We start from the raw sequence: 15,626 nt of genomic DNA, 5'->3' as shown, positions 1-15,626 counted from the left end.
TTTTTTTTTTTTTTAAAGATTTATTTACTCATGTTTACACAAGAACCAGGGTACAGGCCAGATGCGCAGGAGGGTGAGAGGATTCACCAGGGACAGAGCGGGGAACAGAACAGGCAGACTGACGAAATACACTGCTGAGGGGAGCAGCGGGTGCAACAGGAGAGGTCCGCCGCTCTATGTGGGACCCTCGCAGCCGGCCAGTATTGAACCGGCGCTGCAGAGGCTGGGAACAGCTTCACAGTGTGGTGCCACCAGGGGAGGCCCAAGCAACAGTGTTCTTCTGGCATTTTCTTTCATGATGTGATGATGACAGTTAAAGGGCTGATGGTGTGAAGCCTGTGACTTGTGATGGAAACAGTGAGTGGAGCCAATAGACAAAGCAAAGCCACGGCTGAATCTTTTTGAGATTAAATTTTGATGATGCATGCAGTGAACTTAACCTCAGTGGAAATTTAAAACATTCTTTTAAGGATTTTAACATATTGCTCAATTTATTATAGAAAAAGTAAGTATAGTATCCTTTCTGGCTCGGATATTCCTTGCTTGACCCTCCTTGTAATATTGTCATTTCAGAATTATTAATATTTGGATTACTTTGGTTACAAGCCACTAGGACATAATCTAAGTTTGATTTTGTGGGTTTTCAGGTTTGGTTTTTTTTGTTGTTGTTGTTGTTGTTGTTTTTTTTTTTTTTTTTGGTCCCTTCTAAGGCATGTCATAAAGACTGGCTAAATGTAAGAACTCAGATAGCCCTCACTTTGGACCTAGGCTACATCCTCAGACGAGGTGAACTCAACAAGTTCTGTGTCCTGGTTGGGTGATTCCTGTGTTGTGCTGGAATCTGTGGTGTCCCAATGAGAGGAGTCACACAGACACCAACAGAGCAAAGATGAGTGTAGAGCCGGGTCTGCAGATAAGGTGGTTTCACTTTAGGTTGTTTTGTTCCAACGTAGATGAGGGGGGAAAAATTTTAGCCAGGACCGTGTGTGGGGCTGCACGTTTTCTCCGAGGACTCTGGGTCCTCCACATCCCAGAGATCGCTCATGAGGTCGCTGGCATGTCTTGGCGACCCCAGTCTGAGCAAGTGTGGACGTGGCTATGCGCCCGTGATGCCAGAGTGGCCTGGTCTTGCGCTGCCAGGGGGCCACTACCCGCAGCCCTGCTTTAACAGAGGGTTGGGAAGCGGGTGAGTGAGTGAGTCAGTGGATACAAACTACTATTGAATACTAGACATTTTGGTCTTTATTTAGCAGTTTGATGATGTTTTTTTGTGACCAGAAATTCACCGTTGGAACTTCTGTGTATCAGTTCATCTCTGGTAAAACTGGTCTCACGGTGTCAATTCTCTAAGCTGGCTCCTCCTGCTAAGTGGAGATAAACCGTATCAGTAATCAGGGCTGAAGTCAGGTAGGCAGGGTCTAGAAATAAAGACAAGCCAGTTTCATAAATACAATGGACACCACATTCACACGCCTGGGTTATTAGATTATTAACATTAACTGTTCCCAAACACATCATTACTGTCATATCAGGGAGTGGGGGTAAAATAGGCTGTGGGTTAGTAGGGTTTAATCTTCAAAGAAGTACACATACATATTTCACAGTTCAACTATCTGGTTCTACTTCATACGCCAGTTATTTAATAGCCAAGGAATGTTTTTCTCCTGTGTGAAAATTGACCCAGAGATAAATATCCTCATTTCTAAAAAATGTGCAGAGTGAAAGGAAAACAACATAAAATCATGTCCCTTAAAGCTGCTGTCAGCTGCCCATCACCATTCACTTCATGTCAGAGGTTTGCTGAGGAGCCTGCTGTCGCGGGGCCATTTGCGGACAGAGTCAGCTTGAAACAGGTGTCAAGACTCGCAGATGAGTCTTTTCATTTCTGTTTGAAAATGGAGTTGAATACAGCCATCTTTAAAAGTCAAGTTGTCAACACAAATAATTACTGAAAAGCTAAAATCAAGACAAAACAAAAACCTGAGGATGGAGCCAACACAGGCGAGCACAGTGAGCTGCATGCTGTCTCAGCTGGCTTGAGTACGGGCCTAGCGTGAGCACAGCCACAAGGAATTTCCATTCACCCATTAAACAAATATTTATTGAGTAACTAGTATGTGCCAAGCTTCATATTTCTTGCTGCTAATAGCCCTCTGAGTTTTCAGGTCATTTATTTTAAGGAGGGAAAATACAGTTTACTATTTTTAAAACCAAACACTTCAAGAGAACTGATTTTGATTGTTGTAATGCATTTGAGAATTGTTCGGGAAAGTAGAAGTGATAAAGACATTTTTTCTTTAGACAAGGCTGGTCCTAGTGAGCTCAAGTAGTAATTGACGGGCAATATTTAATTGATTTATTAGAGTAGTAATAACTTTTTCCAGTAAATGAACACTTAAAATCTACTTGAAGTAGACTGCTAGTGAGACTTGATAAGGAACAAAATCTGTAGCTGCCTTTGTTCAGACATGACTCCAAGCTGAGATTCAATAATTGCTTAGTATATTAGTTTCTTCCTGTAAGTGAGGCAGGTCGTCAGTGAAACAGGTCACTCTCATCAGCATAGATTCTTCATCTGACTCCCCCAGTGCAGGAAATGGGGGGCAGTGAGGGAGATGTTTAGCAAGTACAGTCAGGCTTGGCGATAGGAACGTAAACTTTCCAGGACACAAGAGCAGAGGGACTCCAGGTAGCTGACAGCTTTCTCGGCAGAGGTTGCCGGGTCTGGAGCGGGGTGCAGGGGCTTCCTCAGGCCCTGTAAGGAAGGCCGAATGTCATGTTCGAATTAGCCGGGGCTGGGATGGCGGGTACAGCAGGCAAGCCGACCTTACGCAGGGCATAGATGGTTTTGATAGCTCTTTCTGCTACAAAAGTTGGTTCTGGCCATATTTTTTTTTTTTTATTAATTTATTTGTTTGTTCGTTTGTTTCGTTTATACATGCACTGGGTACAGTCAGAAGGGCGGGAGGGTGAGAGAATTCACCAGAGCCAGAGCAGGGAGCAGAGCAGGCAGACTGACGAAGTACACTGCTGAGGGGAGCAGCGGGCGGCAGGAGAGGTCTGCGCACCATGTGGGACCCTCCTCTGGTGGCCGGGGAGCAGCCGGGAATCGAACCGGCGCTGCAGAGGCTGCGGGCAGCTTCGCAACCCAGCGCTCAACCGCTGCGCCACCGGGGAGGCCCTCTGGCCATATTTTTGAGAAAACATTTTCTACAGTTTACTCAGCCTAACCTTAATTAGCTTCAGCTTTTTCATCACCATGAAAGCAAAGCCTAAATAATTGACTCCACTAACGTAAAGCTTGCTATTCCACCAGCTGGACCTCAGACGTCATAATGTATTTTTCTTTTGTTTCTTTTTCAGCAGACTTTCTTTTTTAAAATTAGGTCATTCCTTTATATTCTGGTTTTCATATTTTCACTGATTTATTAAATTATTGATAATTTAATAAGTAATTTCACAGACTTGTTCTTTTCTGCCTTTCTCACCAGTTTACTTCAGTGCCCCCAGCAGTTCCTGAATTCTTGAAAACTCCTCCTGCGGATCAAACCCCTGCAAGGTGCACAGCTCCTGTCCTCCCCACAAACACCGTGTCCTCAGCAAAGCCCGGGCCAGCACTGGTGAAGGTGGGTGCCCTGCAGACACGGGGTTTGAGTGTCTTGACCGTGACTGTGTGCCTGAGACTCTGGCCTGCATCTGCATTGCCCGGCTGCCTTTTTTTAAATTTATTTATTTATTTGTTTGTTTGTTTATTTATACAAGCACTGGGTACAGTCAGAGACACGGGAGGGTGAGAGAATTCACCAGAGCCAGAGCGGGGAGCAGAACTGGCAGAGAGATGAAATACACTGCTGAGGGGAGCAGCGGGCGCGGCAGGAGAGGTCTGTCATGCCATGTGGGACCCTCGCAGGTGGCCGGGGATCGAACCAGCGCTGCAGAGGCTGCCGGCACCAGCTGCCTTTTAGCCGCGAACAGGAGAGCAGAGGAAGGCTGCTGGGCCAGGCCTTCAACAAGTGACCGGTTATCCTGGTCACAGAAGAACAGCACAGAATTTGGTCTGTATGAGACCGCAGAGCTGTGCAGAAAGGCCTTGGGAGTGATGAAGATGACCAGCGCTGAGATGAAGCAGGCATGGAGCAAGGAGCAGTTGTCTACTGGTGACGTGGTTTTGAACTTTATAAACAAGGTCAAATCCAGTGGCATTCCAGATAGATATTACATGACAGGTTAAAGGTTTTAGAGAAGCAGGTACATTTTTTTTGATTTAGCAGCTTTGGCCCAATGAAGTTTAGTTTGTTCTTCAGATAAACTGCAGACTTGTGGCACCATTCATTAGCGTAAATCCCAAGGAAGTGTAAAATATTTTAGTATATAGTACATTTTTTAAGATTCTAAAAGTATATTTAGAAATATTAGATAAAGTAACGGGGTAGGGGGGAGGTCAACTGAGGAATAGGTAATCATTTCAGATATGGTTTTTGCCAAAACCAGCAAAACAGATTTCAAACATAGATCTCAAAACTGACAAAGGACAGGGGGCCTCCCCGGTGGCGCAGCGGTTGAGCGCTGGGTTGCGAAGCTGCCCGCGGCCTCTGCAGCACCGGTTCGATCCCCGGCTGCTCCCCGGCCACCGGAGGAGGGTCCCACATGGCGCGCAGACCTCTCCTGCCGCCCGCTGCTCCCCTCAGCAGTGTACTTCGGTCCTTCTGCCTGCTCTGCTCCCCGCTCTGGCTCTGGTGAATTCTCTCACCCTCCTGCGCTTCTGACTGTACCCAGTGCATGTATAAACAAAACAAACAAACAAACAAATAAATAAATAAAAAACATGCCTCTATAAAAAAAAAAAAAAATTATAAAAAAAAAAAAAAACCTGACAAAGGACACCAGGGAGCTGGCTCAGCCTCCTTACCACTCAGCGGAGACTGAGTTCTGAAGACGTGACAAGGCCAGGAGGGACCTGTCCCCTGCCTCCCAGCCTGGCCGCCTCCCAGCCAACCCTGCAGTCTGCACTTAGCCTGCTGCCTCCCTCACGTCTGTCTGTTCACTGGACTTGTCCTTGTCCTTCCTGAAGAGAAAGGCTCTCTTGCTACCCCAGACTCTCTGTCAGTGTGGCCATGGCTGTGGGGCATATCTGGTGTACTTCATCATCTTCCACCACTTAGTATAGGATCCAGAAATTCCAGAGGGTGGCAAGTGGCAACTGTGTCAGTGTATTCAGCTCTTGGCGCCTCTTCCCACCCCTAAGCAGGTGCCCCTAGAGGCACAGGTCTGAACGCCAGCCCACCTTCCCCCAGGTACTGAGCATGCGTCCCCCACCTAGCCTCTGCTCTGGATTTCTGCTCTTCACAAGCATCTGTCTTTAAGGAGGTGTTAGGACAAGGTGTATTATTTCCAAATGTGAAATTCAAGGGTTGGGGCGGAAGTCCTAGAAGGAAGCCTAGGGAAAGGGCAGGTAGTATGTGCTGTAAGCAGATCGCAGCTCTTCGGGTTTTTCTCTGAGGGAAGTAACTTCCTGTCCTCACTTCCTGAGAAAATAGACATGTGCCCACTAACAGGTAACGGTGTATTTAGCCCAGGGAATACGAGTCATTGTGTCTGTGTTCCCCTCCCTCCTCAACAGGTCCTGAGGTGTGGCTGAGTCGGCTCTTTTCTCATTGTGTAACAATTACCATCAAACCTCCACAGCCCAGACCTCATTCCATGTTGTGACTGATTTGAAAAAGCTAGAAATAAAATTTGTTATTAATGAAAAAGTAACCAGAAAACAGTGAATTGGTATTGTGAGACTGCAGGAGGATGTTTCAGTGGGCAGGAGAATCTTCTGACATTGGGATGTGTCGTAAGCACTGATAATTCAACTGGCTTCTGGTCAGCATCCACAGTCATGTACCTCTATGTGCCAGACACTGGGCGAAGTGGCAGGAGTAGGTAGGGCCGTGGAGGACACACCCTGGGCACGATACGCCCCAGGCACGCCACCCCACAGATGAGAGCAGAAGACAAGCAGGCTACAAGTGCAGCGTGTCCCAGGGGGTGAGCAACGTAAGGGAGGAGAGGGACACCTGCTCTAGCTAGAGCGCGCTGGGGAAATAAGCAGGAAACATTGGGGCAGAGGTCTAAAAGAGGTGAAGGATGACCTTGAGGATGTCCCGTGGGAGGAAAATCAGAAGTGTGTGAACAAGGAAGTCGGCGTGACCGAACAGAAGTGGCCACGGGGTAAAGAGCAAATGTCAGGACTGGTGATTTGTGATGTGTAGGATACCGTGATTTTTGTTCTTTGTTCAGGGTGTTTTGTGGGGGGATGGCAATTTCCTCATTTTGTGAACAGGAACATATATAACAAGTTCACATGAAGAGCTGGATTTCATTTGCTCCTTCTCAGAGTCGTCTTTACTAGGTGTCTGGCCTAAGGCAGCTGAGGAATTCTCTCTATCTTGTTTTGTTGATGGACTGTTCTTTCAGGTGAAGTTATCTTATGAGTACTAAAAAGTAGAAATTGATCTGATAATTTAAAAATGGGGAAGAAAATAACTCAGGAAATAATAATCGGATTCTTGACCATAAGATGGAGTCTCATACCACATTTTCAGAATAAAAATGCAATTATTTCAAGATTTTTTAAAAATTCATATCCACATTACTTGGTATTTTAATTTTCTCTGTCATTTTCCCTAAAAATACATAGCTTTATAGTCTGGTTTATTTTCATTTAGAAGCATTTTTCTATTTTTACATATTCTCCATAGGTTTTTTAACAATTATAAATATTATAGCGTTAGAGAGAACCATCCTTATCTTTGCCTGTCATGTTCTTAATGTACCACCTTTTTTTCTTCAGGAAGAGGTAATGTTTGTAGGTACTTAGTAGTGTGTCTACGTGGGAGACCCAAAGATAATATTGTTGATTTAAATAAATAATGCTAAATAAGCATCGGACCCTTAGACTCAGGGGCCAGTGCAGCAGGAGGAAGGAAGTTTTTAGGAGCCAAATTTCAAGGATGCGATTGTTTCCAGGGCTCTTGAAATATATTTAGCACATTGCTTTCTAGAATGGAAAGGTGCTTGCATTTTTTTTTTTTTGAAAGGTGCTTGCATTTTAATCTCAAATCATTTAGGCACACAGTGGACTAGCAGCTCTTACAATAGTATTTTCTTCTTCTGGAAAACAGCAAAGCCATCCCAAGAATCCAAATGACAAACACCGGAGCAAAAAGTGTAAAGACCCCAAACCACGGGTGAAGAAGCTGAAGTACCACCAGTACATTCCACCGGACCAGAGAGGTGAGAAGAATGAGCCGCAGATGGACTCCAACTACGCCCGCCTGCTCCAGCAGCAGCAGCTCTTCCTGCAGCTCCAGATCCTGAGCCAGCAGCAGCAGCACTACAACTACCAGACCATCCTGCCCGCACCACTCAAGTACGCTGGTCCCGCCGCTTCCTAGAGTGCATTGTGCTGTGGCTTATTGGCTATTCATGAGGAGCTAGTAGTTGCTAAAGATTGGAGGCGGATTTACGTGTCCTCGGGGATTATTTTCATTTTAGTCCCATCACAGCTTCTCCGTGTCTAAAGTCAACAGAGAGAATAGCCCGCGCTTCAGTCCAGGTTTTGTCCTCCGGGATGGGTTCTGAATGTTTCAAGTTAGAAGTTATGTTTCATAACTGTTCATCCAGAAAAGATTTGCTCTTATTTACTCAAACAGTATTAAATGCCATGAGAAAAGCATAGGTAGAAGATGTGGTAGACATGGGGTGGTTTTTTAAAGAACAGCATTAAAGCTGGAATCATCAAGGAAACCTGGAAAAGGCAAGATATTTAAGGAGGAAAAGGCTTGGGAGGGTCCTTGGAGCACAGGGATGACAGGAGGGCGAGCGCAGGGGAAGGAGGTGGCAGTGCCTGTCTGTGATCACATTCCCTGTAGGAACTTGTTTTTCTGCCGTAGATTTAGCAACCCTTCATGGGGCTCCGGTCTGTTTTCTGGAAGTAGAAAAGGATTAAGATGCACTAAAAAGTTTCACTCCGAGAAATATGTCCTCATGTGCTAACGATTATCAGTTCACTTAAGATCCAAATATCTTGAGGACCAGCCCTATTAGTCATTCCGCCCTTATTGTGAAGTAGCTAAATCTAAAACATCAGGCACAGAGATGAAGGAAGAAAGAATTTTTGTAGGATTTTATCATTTTAAGAGCAGGCAGGTTTGGGTGAGCTGCTGACATTGGAAGGGAACCAGGAAAGGCCAAAGAGAACTGGAGGCGTATCAGAGACACTGTGCTGCCACGGCTGCGCCCCCACCCGGGAGCACCCCCAGCCCCACCCTTGCGGCCGGGGCACCCACGGTAGTCCCAGGCCTGGGCTCCTCGCCAGCCCCGCACGCGCCTGCCCGGGCTCCTCTCCTCCCCCACAGGCCCCAGTGCCGCAGGTGGTGCTGACCCTGCTCCCAGACGAGGACGCTGGCCCATGAAAGGGTTTTCTCGTGGAATCTGAAATGGTCCTCCCCGGGGTGAAAGAGAGCGGCCATGTGGTGCGCAGCATATCCGGGCAGGGGATGTGCGCGCTTTGGCAGGTGTCTGTGCCGATGGGGTCTCAATTCCCCTCTCCTCCTCCCTGCCGCTGAGCCACCACCCACCGCCCCAGGAAAACATCACCCCGAAAGATCCCAAAACAAGGAAGAGCAAAGATCACCTTTCGTGTTTCACCACACAAAGACGGCATATAAGTTCTGCCTAATTTAAAAGAAATTTTATAACACATTTTCTTTTTACCAAAATTCTACCACTACTGAGTGTGGAAGTCTGCAGCGCCCAGGTGGTGGGGTTCCAGCTGGCAAGGCAGCCCCTGGTGCGGAGAGGGCGGGAGAGGGCCCGAGTCCCCAAGCCACACGGAAGGCCCTGGAAAGTCACTTCCTGGCTCTGAACTTTGGGGTGTCCTCTACACACGGCCACACTCGTCTGCCTTCCCCTGCTTTTCTTTCTATTGATTTTGAAGGGAAATAAATCAACTCATAATAGTTTTGTTACTTTAAAGTTTCAGCTAAACACTGAATTGCTACAAATAGTAACAAGTAGTGTAGATCTCAACCAAAAAGAGAGCATGAACAGAATCCTTAATTTAAATCTACATTTAGATTTAAATTAAATGTAGATTAATTGGAGAGAATAATTCACAAGGAGCACAGGTTGGTTGAGGGGAATTTTACACTTTTACTAATAGAGCACAGAAATACATGTGGTGCAGAGACAGATCTGCAGTATATCCGTGGGATTAAAATTTCATGGGGAGCATGAATAGGGAAAAGAGGTCTAAAAAATGCCCCTTGGGGGAACAATAATGAAAATAAGATTGAGAAAGTGATTTAATCAAATGTTTTCATAACCCTAAATATAAACAGTTGCATTTAAAATATTTTTCATTTCATCTAAATTTAGAGATATTTCCTTCAACAAAATTTAGGCAGGTTTCAAAAGACCCCAAAATGAATGCCAGGGTTAGCTGTTGACAAGGCCAGAATTTGCCTTAGACATAGGCTTCCTGGAATCTATTTGACAAAGTCTCTGACTTCAGCACCAAGGCTGATACCATGATAAAGCCTCAGGCTGCGGTAGAACAGACTATCAAGGTAGCGTTGCCTGCCCCTTTCTCCGGCAGGTGTCAGTCATCCAGAAAGGACTTGCCGAGTGTCACAGTAGAAGTCAGAAGTGGACCTGGCTTTGACATGGGAAGGGGTTTAGGGAAATTACTGCAAAAGAACCTAACTTTAGAACTTAACAATTGATTCAGCACTATTTAAAAAAAAACTGTATTTTAAGTATAATTTACATACAAAGAAGTCCATAAACCAAAAGTGAAAACTGATGCCAAAGTTAGCCCCCATAATTACCACCTACATTAAGAAATGGAACTTTACCAGGGTCCCCAAAAGGTCCCTAGTATCCCTTTTCAGTGCCTGTCCTGACTTTTGTCCCACAGGTTAGTTTTGCCTGTTTTTGAACAGTCTGTCAGTGCAATCCTACAGTACACGTACGTGTCCAGCTTCTTTCACTCGACGTATTTGTGGTGAGATGCGTCTTTGCGGGTGCAGGGAGCAATGCTATTCCGATGTGCTTTTCGTTTTCATTTTCCTCATTCCTCACGGGTTAAGCACTTGTTCACATATATATATAGACCGTTCCGCTGCACCATCTTGGGGTATGCTTGCTCTGTTGGGTTGTCTGTCTTATTGGGTTTTCTGTCTTACTTCCTGCTGACTTGCAAGGCTTCTTTGTCTATTCCAGATATCAGGCCTCTGTCAGAAATGTTACAAGTATTTCCTCCTATTGGCTTTTCACCCCCTTCAAGGTATCCCTTTTAGTTAGTGCTTTTCGCATCCTGTTGAAGAAATCTTTTCCTATCCAAAAGCCATGAAGATATTATCAAAAGTTTTTGCTCTATTTTTGGAATTCACATTTACATTTTGGGGATGCTATGAGGTGTAGGGGTCAAGATCCCCATTTTTTTATGTATTACTCTCCAGTTTCCCCAGTCCCACTTGTGAGAAGGCCTACCCTTTCTCCACGGCGCCTCAGTGTCATCTTTTGATAACTCAAGGGCCAACGCACCACCAGGGGGTGCTATTTCTGGATTCGCGAGTCTTTCCCATTTGTCTGCTCTGTCCTTACACTAGCACCCTACCATCTAAATAACAGACTGTAATAAATTTTGATATCCAGTGGTGTGATTCTTCCAGCTTACTTTTCTTCTTAAAGGATCCAATGGCCATTCTTGGTCCTTTGTATTTTCATATGAAGCTGAGGACCACTTTCTAAATTTCTCCCAAACAAGTAAACATATCCTGCAGAAATATTTATTGGGATCTAATTTGACAATTTTATAATACTCGGTTTGCCACTCCATGACCATGGTTCACCATAAGTTTACCAATTAATTGTTAGCAGAAGAAACAGCAAATCTAGAAATTATTTTAATAAACTTTGATTTTCTTTTTAAGGCCAATGAATGACAAAAATAACAGTGGGAATTCAGCTTTGAGCAATACCACGCCCAATACACCAAGACAGAATACATCTGCTCCCGTGAGAAAGCCAGGACCTCTGCCTTCTAGCCTGGATGACTTAAAGGTGATGATTCCCAATAGAACTTGCCCAGAAGTACCACAAAAATGCCTGATCTGGCTAGCAGATCAGGAGACCTTCAACTGCACCAACAATGTAACCTTTACAGAGTTGCTTCCTTTTTACTTCCATCAAGTTTCTATTAAAATGACCAATAATAACTCTCATTCATTGAGTGTATACCATACCCAAGCACCCTACCAGTTCTACTTAACTGCAAAGTCTGATTTTTTTCTTCGCTGCTTAACGCCAAATTTGGGCAAAGCAGAAAAATGTTTAACACTTAAGAACACGATCTCCAGGGCCAGACTTCTTGGTTTCTGCCCTAGCTTGCACTAGTGAGTGCTCTGCTGTGACCTCACCTGTAAAATGGGAAAATAGCACCGATCTCATGTGAATATTGATTGAAAGAATAAACACTTCCAACCATGTCTGGCATGGTAACTATTCAATAAGTGTAGCTGTTGCCACTGCTGGTAGCTAATGTTCTCTTTGACATAACAGAAATTGCCCTCTAAAAACTATGACTTTATCTCGGTCCTCTGAAGTTCTCCAGGTCGGTAGCTGTGTGTTTACATGTTAGAGAAGAAACTGTCCCTCTCTCAAATGTGCAGTGATAAGGAATCCACCGACAGATGCAGGCATTGTTTCCGCCACCAGAGCTCGTGTAGAGTTGTCAGGAGGTAATAATAGCAAAAGCAGATGTCTCCTGTGTTTGTACTTCCAGGTATCAGAACTGAAGACCGAGCTGAAGTTAAGGGGGCTCCCAGTGTCGGGCACTAAACCAGACCTCATCGAACGCCTGAAGCCCTACCAGGAAGTGAGCAGCAGCGTAGCAGCTGGCGGCAGCGTGGCGGTATCAACATCTGCCGTTGTCACCAGCAACCCAGAGGTCACCATGGCGCTGCCCGTTACAACACTACACAACTCTGTGACTAGCTCAAGCTCCACTTTTAAGACAGAATTGCCAGCTGCCGGAACGAGCAATGCACCCCAGGTGGAAACTGTTAACTCCCCCCTGCCAATCTCCCCGTCTCCCTCCGAACAGTCCAGCCTCAGTACTGAGGACACGAACATGGCAGACACGTTCACCGAGATGATGACCATGATGTCCCCTTCACAGTTCCTGTGCTCCTCTCCTTTGAGGGTAACAAATAACGAAGACAGCCTGAGTCCCACCAGCAGCACTCTGTCCAGCCTGGAACTGGACGCTGCTGAGAAGGATCGCAAGCTTCAGGAGAAAGAGAAGCAGATTGAAGAGCTAAAGAGGAAACTGGAACAAGAGCAGAAACTTGTGGAAGTTCTGAAAATGCAACTTGAGGTTGAAAAACGAGGACAGCAGCAGCAACAGCGGCCGCTGGAAGCCCAGCCTGGCGCACCAGCAAATCCCATCAGTCAGTTAGACCAGAAACATGGCGGCTCTTCCATCAAAGACGAGACGGCGCTCACAGACTGCTCCAGCTCCAGGCAGCCCAGCCCGGGAGCCGGCCATCCTGCAGGCCAGCCCCTGCCTGTGGGCGGCCAGACCCTCGTTGCCAAAAAGGCTGTCGTTATCAAGCAAGAGGTCCCGGTGGCCCAGGCGGAACCGCAGAGCATCATACCCCAGTTCTACGTGAGTCCCCAGGGGCAGCCGCCACCGGCCCTCGTCGCTCAGCCCCAGGCGTTACTGACCACACAGACTGCTCAGCTGCTGCTGCCAGTGTCCATCCAGGGCTCCAGCGTCACCTCCGTGCAGCTCCCAGTAGGCAGCCTCAAACTCCAGGTGTGAAGTGTGTCTTCTAACTCTGCTTTATGGCCTGCCCAGAGGGCCTGAGCTTTTTCAGGCATTTAAATCAGGCTTAACAGCCGCAGAAACGTGTCTGGGGGCGAGGGGGGCCATTCAAGAACATGACTGGCTGGCACTGTTTTTATATAATACTTGAAATGGTTTCCTTCCCCCAGAATAGCCAGTGGTCCCCCAAGTGACCAGCCCACTTCTAGATAGGGAAACTGAGGTCCTAAAAAGTTTAAACTCCCGCAGGATAGAGATACCACCCAAATGTAGGCCTTCTGACTCCAGAGCTTTTCTTCCTTGGCCAGCCTATAATCTGCCTCCCAAGTGTAGTTCTTTAATGCCAAGGAGACTAAGGAAATTGTGACCCCAAGCTTAGGAGTGGGGATGTTGAGATGATGAAAGTCCAGTGAACCTGCCCTGCCCTTTCCTGCCTGTGTGGCCTGTGTGCTGCCCTTCTCGTAGCCGGGAGCTGGTAGGTTTTAACAAGCTGTGAGCCGCGGGTCTCCTGAACCACTGCTCCTCCCCCTGCACTGCCCAGGATCTACCCTGTGGACAGACTTACTTGTGCCCCTGGGGTTAGGAGGCATGACCCCAAAGCCCTGGGCATGCGCAGAAGCCCTAGTTTCTCTTTTCAGTATTGAGTGTCTGGGAACTGGAAGTCTGTAGTGTAACTTTTTCCCCATCCAGTCTTCCACCGGCGTGGATGTTCTACAATCAAGAACTGTGTCATTTGGGCCTGTGTCGCCTGGCACACAGCTGGCTGACAGTTAGCAATTCCTTGTTGCCATTATTACAACACCTGGCCTGGTGTGTACAGAGCTGCAGTAGGTTCTCATTATTGTAGTTTTCTCTTTTCCCAAAATTTTCAAATGAAAAATCTTTGCCACTTGGGCCTCCCCGGTGGCACAGCGGTTGAGCACTGGGTTGCGAAGCTGCCCACAGCCTCTGCAGCGCCGGTTCGATCCCCGGCTGCCGGGCGAGGGTCCCACATGGCGCGCAGACTCTCCTGCCGCCCGCTGCTCCCCTCAGCAGTGTGCTTCGGTCCTTCTGCCTGCTCTGCTCCCCGCTCTGGCTCTGGTGAATTCTCTCACCCTCCCGCACTTCTGACTGTACCCAGTGCTTGTATAAATAAATAAATCTTTGGAAAAAAAAATCTTTGCCACTTAAACAACAACATGAAAATGACTGGTATGGTCTTAAATTCTCAGGTTTAGAATTGCTAAGGTTCAGTTCATGTGACGTGTGTATCTGTAAACATTTTGACTTACTTTAAATACAGTCCCCCAAGTGACCAGTTATTTCACATTTAAACTCTTGGTTCTAACTTTTGTTTCTGACAGTTCAATTTTTTAATTTGTCTCCTAGGCCCCACAAGCAGGAATCCAGACTCAGCCCCAGATAGCAGCTGCTGCCCTGTCCTCAGCCCTGGCCCCGCCTGCACCTCAGAAGCAGGACGCGTTCACACCGCGTGTGCTCAGTCAGCCCCAGCAAGTCCGAAAGGTTGGTGAACATTTCAGTTTTTATGTTACCTGCTCAGTCATTACCAAGTGTCTTTGTAGAAGCCTGAAGCTCCTGTTTGCTTGCGTCTGTGACCGGTGCCATCCGGGAGCCCAGGTCAGATTCTGCTAGCGCTGCTTATCCAGTACTTGGGAAAGAAAGGGCCCTGTTACTGAAAGATAGGGGCCCTCACAGTCACACTCCATTCCCGAGGAAGCCTCCAAAGTGTTTTTTTAACCCTTATAGAATCTAAAGTTTCTTTCCAAGTTAATCATTTGGGGTGGGGGGGGGGGGTAACTGGTGTTCCCTGGGAAAAGTTATCTCAAGATTTAAAAAGATACTCTCTGAAATGAGCCAGAGGCCTAGGTCGGCTTGTCATTCTGGCTCAGCACTTCCTACGTCTTATGTACAGTTCACATTCTACTTCTGACAGTTTCTTCATCCTTAAAATGACTGCTTTGATCTAGGGCTCAGTATCCGCTGTATCAGCCTCTACCAAAAATTCTGATATTAAGTGGCCCCAAAAGTAACCAAAAATCCCTGTTAACCAGTAGATGGAGCTATATGCACGCCTGCACTAGAAAAATCTGAAGCCCGCAAAAATGTATCTTACACTCTCTTACACCTTGAGATTTTTAGGTCTAGAATTTTGATTTTCAATATGAAAGGTAATTAGGTGTGTGCAGCTGGATCAAGGTGCCCTGGATAGACAAACTGCCGCTTAGGTCAACAGCTGTCCTGCGTACAAGTGTCTCTGGGCATCCCTGCGAAGCACGCGGAGCAGAGCACTTAGTTTGGGCTCAAGGTGACACTTCAGTGTAGCAAATGTTCAGACAGAGAAAAACAACAGAGGCCGGAAATGAGGGTTCATTCACTAAATGTCAAAATTCTTGACTTAGGACTCACTACTTCCAATTCAAAGGGAGCAATTTTTCCCCCAATTATAATGAAATTCAACTTGTTCAGGAGGAGTCCCCGTCAAGACCCCGTCGGCAGGATGAGCAGGCGCACCTCGGAGAGCCCGGGGCTTGCTGCCACCCCCCACAGTGAGCAGGGGAGAGCGCCACGGGTTTCTTGGATTCCCAGTGCGTGTAAGAATCAGGTCTTCACTCTCCGGCGGACACAGATGGCGTGAGCTCGTGCTGTTGCGGGGAAAAGGCAGTATCTACAGAGCGGCCTGCATCATAAACACGCATACTTCCACTTTTTAGAAAAAGAAATACTTTATAATACGAATGTTGGGGGG

General features: G+C 46.6%; 1 protein-coding gene across 5 annotated transcripts in view; it reads left to right on the top strand.

The window, feature by feature from the left end:
* Nucleotides 1–15,626, top strand: part of MRTFB (myocardin related transcription factor B) — a gene marked incomplete at both ends in the record, with an annotated part of 98,567 nt that overhangs the window by 77,603 nt on the left and 5,338 nt on the right. For all 5 annotated transcript variants that reach the window (XM_084249205.1, XM_084249204.1, XM_084249203.1 and 2 more), the window contains 5 exons: nt 3,492–3,626; nt 7,170–7,417; nt 10,986–11,115; nt 11,837–12,871; nt 14,249–14,383. In XM_084249205.1, coding sequence (XP_084105331.1) covers nt 3,492–3,626; nt 7,170–7,417; nt 10,986–11,115; nt 11,837–12,871; nt 14,249–14,383 — 1,683 coding nt within the window. The remainder of the gene's footprint in view (nt 1–3,491; nt 3,627–7,169; nt 7,418–10,985; nt 11,116–11,836; nt 12,872–14,248; nt 14,384–15,626) is intronic.

The sequence above is a fragment of the Talpa europaea genome (assembly GCF_964194135.1).
Source record: "Talpa europaea genome assembly, chromosome: 12".
Taxonomy (NCBI): Eukaryota; Metazoa; Chordata; class Mammalia; order Eulipotyphla; family Talpidae; genus Talpa; species Talpa europaea.
The sequence above is the reverse complement of the archived record's forward strand: the minus strand, read 5'-3'. Positions and strand labels throughout refer to the sequence as shown.